Genomic DNA, 7,793 nt, shown 5'->3' with positions numbered 1-7,793 from the left:
AACCAGGGACTGTAGTGACATGCAATGCCTTAGACTGCTGCACCACTCGGGAGATACTCTACCTCAGGCAAGCAAAACCTAGAGACTTCCTTAGATATCATGCACCAGCTGTTGTTTACAAATATACATAGACCCCCACCCTTTGTCTTACCAGAGGCTGCTGTTCGATTCTGCCGATACAGTGAATAACCCACCAGCTGTATGTTATTAATGTCTTCGTTCAGCCATGACTCGGTGAAACATAAGATATTACAGTTTTTAATGTCCCGTTGGTAGGATATACGTGCTTTTAGTTCATCCAATTTATTGTCCAGCGGTTGCACATTGGCCAATAGGACCGATGGCAAAGGCAGATTAGCCACTCGTCAGCGGATCCTCACAAGGCACCCTGATCTCCATCTATGATACCTCTTCTGTCTCTTTCTCCTTTCTCCTCCTTAAGTCATTCCAAAATGGGTATGATTGCAGGAAATGAGCTGTAACTCAAATTGTTATCTCCTCCCCATGGTAAAATGTGTACAATTGCAGAAAACTTGCTTTAAAATTGCAAAATGTTCTATATGCCCATGGCAAAATTTGTAGAATTGCAGGAAATTAAAAACATCTTTCTACGAGCCCCCAAAAAGGCTAGATACAGAGGTCCTCAAATCATGAAAGATGTTGCTTTACTGCAGCAATGTTCTACAGACACTCACCCTGTCTATTCATTCCTCAATTTATCTCACAATATAGTTTCGAGAAGAATATTACACAAATCACATAAGTACTATAATCCAAAGCGTTGCAAACTCGTGAGGACATGTTTTAAAATTATTTTGCCCCTTTAAGTATATAGTGCCAGTGAGCACATTGTGCGGAGGGATCTGATACTGACTACGCTCAGGCGCTGCATGATTACATTGGCTTTCTTTCCTGCTCGAGCCAAGACGTGTGTTAACGTTGAAGTGGGGGTAGCTATAGTTGGAGACACTAAATTGACCCGTAAGCAGTGCAACATTGGCTGTGAAGGTCTTGTCCTAGAAACGACATATTTGAGTGAATAGGAAGCTGTATATTTTTAACAAATTCAAAAATGTCTTGGCAAAGCTACGTGGATAACCTGATGGCCGACGGCAGCTGTCAGGATTCCGCCATTGTTGGGTATACGGACGCCAAATACGTTTGGGCAGCACATGCCGGTGGTACTTTTAGCAACATAACGGTAAGAAATGAAAGGGAAACCAATTGTTATATATAAATAAATAAATAATGAATGCCACTAGTGGATATTTGTCAATCAGAATGAATGCTGCCTGGGATAATCACAACCTCGCCGGACCTAGCAAAGAATGAGCTTGCTACCTAATGTTAGCCAGTTAACTAGTACAGTAGCTAGCTACCGTTAGCTAGCTTCACCGCATATCCCCTTTTGGCCAGCAAAGTCGATAAGTCAGCAAGCTAGTTTGCTATTGCTAACGTCAAATTGGTACACTGTGATTTGTTGGCCAATAATAACCAAACAACTACTCGAATGCCAATTATGCAATATTTGCTGGCTGCTATCAATGTTAGGTAGCGTTATGTACTAGCAGTCTGCTTGCCGACGTTAGACAATGAATGAGTGTCGTTGTCTGAAGCTAGCTAACGTCAGAGCCATATATTCGACCCACTAACGTTACTAGGCTAGCTTAGCCAATAGCCAACTATCGTTAGTTGGCTAGGTAAGTAAATTAAGACTTGTCTTGCCAACGTTAGCTAACGTTAGTATACACGAATAAACAGTTGAGGCCGCTAGCTAACGTTAGTTGCTTACTGCTAGTAGTAAAGTTATTTGGCTAATAGCCAAGTTGGCTACCTAATGTTTCGAATTGGAGACGCTAGCCAATATTTGTGCATACATTTCGACTTTATCATATCTAACTGTCTGGATAAGTAAATGTACTTGGTAGCTAGCTATTTTCTTAGCTAACTAGCTGAAAGAATGCTTAAACGGTTTGCTCAAATCAGGACCAAGATGGCTGCTCCCCATGTCATCCACAATGGGTAAACTTGCTAACTACCTAGATAAGTTTGCAACCAGTTATTGCATTTTGACATCAGATTAGCTAAATGCTGTACTACTTGAACCATATTCCCAGGTGTAATCAAACCAACTGGTAATTCGTCATGTGTTAAAAACAGAGGCTCCCTAGAGCAAGAAGGGGAGGACCATCAGTGAATTTCAAAGAGTAAAACATATAAAGTTAAAACTATACAAAATATATTCACGTCACCAAATAATTAAAACACTGTTTTGCAATGAAGGTCTACAGTAGCCTCAACAGCGCTCTGTAGGGTAGTAGCTGGAGGACAGCTAGCTTCTGTCCTCTGGGTACATTGACTTCAATACAAAACCTAGGAGGCTCATGGTTCTTACCCCTTTAATAGAAATACACAGTAATTATGACCACTTCCGTAGGACGTCCTCCAACCAGTCAGCGCTCTTGTAGCATGAACTGACATGTTGTCTACCCAATCAAAGGATCAGATAATGAACCTAGTACTGAAAGCATAAGCTACACGTAGCACTGCACAGTGCATAACATGTGGTGAGTGGTTGACTCGGAGAGAGAAAGATGATAGTTGAACAGTTTTGAACCAATTAATATGTTACATGAAGGAGAAGCAAGAGAGCAATATTTTGCTATGAAAGTGATCTGTATTTACATGTGACCAGGAGTGTAGTCATTCTGGTGGTGGGGGGGGGTCTTAAATGGTAGCAAATGGAGATAAATATTCTGGAATTTGCCCGATAGAAACTCGTTTGCAGTTGTTGGACTGATTACACCCTGGATTAGCTAGACGCAGGCAAGAGTGCAAGGCGGATATTGAATGTGTCACTGTCTGTCACGTCAAATTTTTCTTTCAACCTGTGTTCAGCTTCGTTGTAAATGTTGATGTTACATTGAACTGAATGACTAGAATATGACTGAGAGCCATGAAATATGGACATGCTCGTGAAGAAAAACAAATCTTCCTCCCTCGTCTTAAACGTCACTGACCGCCACTGGTTCAAAAGTAACATTCATACTCCCCTTCAAACTGTATAAATTAACAATCAATTTTGGCAAACATGAATACACCTGTGATTACTACAGCTGTGTGTTATGAAAGGACCAGGGTGGTGTAAAAAAAGCTAATGGGTGCTTTTATTAATAAGTGGTACCACAACCACCAATAAAATCAAGATTTGACTAAGACAGGTTGAGGTTTGCAGTTTTCTTAAATTAATAAAAGATCACCTGTGCATTAGAATACTTCTGTTGTGCTCTTTTTCGGGAGATACCGTCGCCCTTTAAAATATGACTTAAACCCAGATGAGCACCCCATTCCATAGAAGCTTTTAGTGGCCCATGTCATTTCTAAAGGTAACATGTCTGCATGAACTTTCTGTGTACTACCACTGTTTTTCAGCCTCAAGAAATTGATGTCCTCATTGGAAAGGACAGGACTAGCTTCTTCACCAACGGCATGGCCTTGGGTTCAAAGAAGTGCTCGGTCATCAGAGACAGCCTCCATAGTGAAGGGGACTGGACAATGGACATCAGGACAAAGAGTCAAGGAGGAGAGCCAACGTACAACATTACTGTAGGCAAAGCTGGCAAAGGTAAAGGGTGACCACTTTTTATAGTGGTAAAAAAAGTCAGGTATTGCAACATTCTAGGATGTATCTGTGGCTATAACATACTCAAGTGTTGTCCTTAATCAACGCAAGCATCTTGCAGATTGTTGGTGGTTATTTATTCTCTAATGCTCTCTGTTCTCATATTAGTATATGTAGTTTAAAATAAAAAAAAACAGCAGAATATATTGTTAGTCTGAGCATGAAATATTGCAGAGGGAAGTGTGCATTTGTTCCATCAATTTAGACGAGGGGTACAATTTAAGGTATGACATTGTAAGCCACAGCAGACAGAAATTGGAGAACTGTTAAATTCTCACTGGTCGGCAAGATGTCCATTGTGGCAAAGTTCATGTTACTTCCTTGGATCCATACTTTGTTTGAGAAATGCTAATGGTGCATTAGGCTTCATTCTATTTAGTGTGTTGAGGTTCAGAAATGACATGAGAAAAAAAACAAAAAGCCCAGGTTTACCTACTAAGTCAATTTGCCTTTGTGGTCCTTGAGGCTTGCGCACATCGCACAGAATGTTGATCTAGAGTTCGTATGCCGATCGTTCAATGTGCTGTAGATTTCTGGCTCCAGACATTTTTCACAGATGCTACATGTGAAATCAGTGTGTACTCGGGCTCACAAATTACTTTGAGGCGCTAAGTGCTCTTGGTCAGCTAACTCTATTGGTGTGTCTGAGCCCTTTACTCTGATCGTCTGTCATCATATGAGTCTAATCAACAACTCTGAGGGTCTTTACCTTTGATTATTTTCTTAAGCTGCTCCTTAACTATTGGGTGGTTGTCAACCTAACTAACATTTTAGCTGCATGCTTTGGGTAGTCTGTTTAATGCCTATATTATTCCTAGCCATCTTGTCACTCTGGACAGTAGCCTACAATGTCTCTTCACATGTTGAGGACTTGATTGCAAGCAGTATGGGTTTATAGCCGGCTTAATTTTGGATAAACTAGCAGTCCATTGACTTCTGTTTTCAAGTCAGTCTGTCACGTTTTGAAATGCTACATGAGATAATAATATTCTGGCTCAAATGTTTTTGGGCAAGACGGATGAAGAGAAATGGTAGGTGACTGTCCAATCACCCTGTGAAACTTTGCCTCTAACATCACTAATAATCCTGACTCGGGTGCCAGTGAAGAAGTGGCTCTAAAAACACCACACACATCCCTCACATTACTCTTCAGGTGGAAGGTTGTGTGTGTGTGTGGGGTAAACCAGGTGGTCGGTAGTGGTTATGATGACCCTGATAAAAGTAGCCTAATAAACCAGAGATTATACGAGCCTGGCCTGTATACACTCCTATGGGGCAGAAATCTTTTTGACTTGCCTTTTTTAGAGTCAATTTGGCTTTTACCTGGTGTCTGTACAGTTGACCAGTTTCTAAAAACATTTGTCCTCCACATTTGCAAGTGTGCATTGAACTTGTATGCAAGTATTCAGTGAACTTGTGAAGGATAGATTTTTCTCTGGAGTTACTGTGTCTACTTGGTTTAATGTAAAGCTTTAGAGCTTATAGTAAATACTTTATTTGCTCCTACAAAAAGGATAAATCATACCATAATAGTTGGCTGTAGTATTGTAGGTGTTTTGACCACTGACAAAGGCTTTATGGGTATTTCCCTGCAAGCATGCTCTTCCCTGTAATACAAATGTAAAACAAGTAGCCATAACTTTATCTTCAGTTGTGCCAACTGTACACCTCCATTTTGTTACTAACCTTTCCTTCACGTGACTGCCTTTTCTTTAACCTCTTAATACTCTAAACTTTTCCCTTTTCCTTTCTTCTCTTTCAGTCTTGGTTCTTGTAATGGGCAAAGAAGGGGTCCATGGAGGCGGATTGAATAAGAAGGCATACTCAATGGCAAAATACTTGAGGGATTCGGGGTTCTAGTGTCACCAAGCTTGCTTAGTTAAAATTGAGGGACAAAAAGAAGAGAATAAATATTGCTTTTAAGATTTCTTCTGCAAACAGGCAAATGTCGTGGAAACTTTAATAGCAATGAAGAGTAATGGTCGTGGTGGGAACATCCTATGTCACTTTTATCCCCACTCTTAGTGGGGAAAAAGACTATTTTCAGTTTTGTTCATTTTTCTTTTTGTTTCCTTGTGTGCTCCAGCATTAGTTTTAGTCATGGGAAAGGAAGGGGTCCATGGCGGACAGCTCAACAAGCAAGCATTTACCATGGCTGAGCACCTGAGGAAGTCTGGATATTGAAGCAGCCTCTACCCATCATCTTTCTCACCTCCATTGTGTTGACAGTACTTTGAGGATTAGTTAGCAGACACATTAGTACTCTTCCCCAGTTCCATTTTTATGTACACCCTTTGTTTTATTTTTTGTTCATTCATGTTTTTTTTGTCCCTTTTCCTCACCATTCTTTCTCAGAGCATTAACACTATGTACCCTATTTCTGACACTAAAGTAAGAACATGTTCATCAGAAATGGTTGAAATGTATATTTACCAAAAGGGAAATGTGCAAAGAAATTCATAAAAAATATAATTAAATTGTGTACCAAATTTGGACTTGGCTTGTATAAACAAATACTTAGTAATTGGAAAATGACAGGAGGAAGCATCCCTTAATTGGTTGCGTCGTTCGATGGTGCAGACAGTTTCGCATAGGAAAATGTATTTTCAGAATTTTGAAGCGATGACCGTCTGGTGTGGTCTCTTTCCTCAGCATGTCAGGGTTTGAAAGTTGCATGCATATCTTTTAGTCGCCTTTCCCAAACCTTTATATTCCATCCAGAAATGTTATTTTAATTCAGTCCTTCTTGCATTGTCATTTGATACATACATCCATTAAGGTAAAGATTTCCTCCAGCATAGTCCTCTAAACATACTTTGAACCCCCTCAGCTGAGTCAGCCCACTATTTCGATTTTATTTTCTTTAGGTTGCATTATCTTCCATCAACTGCTTTTGCTGTTGTAACTTGAATGTGGTCTTACAAGTCATTGATGTGGTGTTGGAATATTGTTTGAAAGTAATGGCAGATAAGATCAGCATTGCTGAGTTAAAAAATATATATATATTCCTCCCATGAACCTTCAATACGTCTTAAAGTCCTCATGGACATTCCATCTTTGCAATAGCTCAGGCACATATCTAGGATATGCCAGCTCCTGCAATTTTATTTCACGCTGCTGACATTGCGCAGTGTATCGTCCCTACAAACCATGTTTTGGCAAGTTATTTTCCATAGGACCAATTGTCTGTCAGGGTGATTTTCAGAATAGCTTCAAACCATTGTGAAAGATTGTTGCCCTCATTTTGTCAGTCATTAGACACTATACTTCAGATGGCTTTAAAACACTTACTGCTTCTTTAGATTACTTAGAAACTAATTGATTTACTGCTAATTTGTTAACGGGTGAAATTGCAGTCTCATTGGACAACTGGTAATGAGTGTATTCTTAGTGAATGACCGTAAACCCAAGCTCTGCTGGGCAAAACTCTTTGAATGAGTTGCCTTGTGCTCTACTCATCAAAGATGTATCAGCAACTGTCAGCACACTACTTAACAGTATATTAAAAACAACATTGAAAGTGTTTACACTAAATTGGTGGAAAATGGTGTTGGTTGGAATAAGAACACTAGTGAGTTGTCTTGTGAAAACTTTCAAAGAAAACTATCCTGTGCCATAACGTAGATCTGATTTGTTGCTACTGTGAGTTAGATTTTGAACTTCTGCCCCAGCAAGGACTATGGCTCTTTCCTCCTGTAAAGGCTTTGTGGAATATGTCCAGAACTACACATTTCACACTGATTAGTGATTTTTCTTTCCCCTATGCATTTGGATTCAGTCAGTTATTAAATTTGCATTTTGATACATGTTTGGGGGAAAATGCCATAAATTGATAAATCACCTTGTTTACAGACAGATCAAATAAAAGTTATTCCAACCAGAACTGTCAACCTGTGTTTGTGCTTTATTTCCTGATAAAGTTCTGTTTAGGTTTTAATCCATCTTTATGGTGAAAGTGCTCAAATAGAAATGTGGGGAAACAGGCAAGACACTTTACAATTTCTATGTTTACACAGGCAGCCCAATTCTGATCTTATTACACTAATTGGTATTTTGACCAAAAGCTATTTTGACAATAATTGGACAGGCGTTCAGAATTGGGTTGCCTGTG

General features: G+C 39.7%; 1 protein-coding gene across 3 annotated transcripts; it reads left to right on the top strand.

Moving 5' to 3' along the window:
* Positions 1 to 865: 865 nt before the first annotated feature.
* LOC110530043 (profilin-2) lies at positions 866 to 7,572 on the top strand. Of its 3 annotated transcripts, XM_021612817.2 has the most exons (4): positions 867 to 1,201; positions 3,433 to 3,625; positions 5,445 to 5,500; positions 5,769 to 7,572. In XM_021612817.2, exons 1-4 carry the CDS (start codon positions 1,073 to 1,075, stop codon positions 5,772 to 5,774), a joined length of 384 nt encoding a protein of 127 aa, XP_021468492.1. In that variant the 5' UTR covers positions 867 to 1,072; the 3' UTR covers positions 5,775 to 7,572. The 3 variants fall into 3 exon arrangements, with proteins under 3 accessions (XP_021468490.1, XP_021468492.1, XP_021468491.1); XM_021612815.2 differs by lacking the exon at positions 5,769 to 7,572 and having other exon boundaries at positions 866 to 1,201; positions 5,445 to 5,762; XM_021612816.2 differs by lacking the exon at positions 5,445 to 5,500 and having other exon boundaries at positions 871 to 1,201.
* Positions 7,573 to 7,793: the final 221 nt, after the last annotated feature.

Source organism: Oncorhynchus mykiss, chromosome 8 (assembly GCF_013265735.2).
Source record: "Oncorhynchus mykiss isolate Arlee chromosome 8, USDA_OmykA_1.1, whole genome shotgun sequence".
Taxonomy (NCBI): Eukaryota; Metazoa; Chordata; class Actinopteri; order Salmoniformes; family Salmonidae; genus Oncorhynchus; species Oncorhynchus mykiss.
This window is presented reverse-complemented; position numbering and strand designations above follow the sequence as displayed.

What these genes read in the sequence shown, in the direction of transcription:
- LOC110530043 (XM_021612816.2), top strand. Translation starts at nt 1,073, where the DNA reads ATGTCTTGGCAAAGCTACGTGGATAACCTGATGGCCGACGGCAGCTGT. An exon ending in GTACTTTTAGCAACATAACG is followed by an intron (nt 1,202 to 3,432) that starts GTAAGAAATGAA and finishes ACTGTTTTTCAG; the next exon opens with CCTCAAGAAATTGATGTCCT. An exon ending in TGTAGGCAAAGCTGGCAAAG is followed by an intron (nt 3,626 to 5,768) that starts GTAAAGGGTGAC and finishes TGTGTGCTCCAG; the next exon opens with CATTAGTTTTAGTCATGGGA.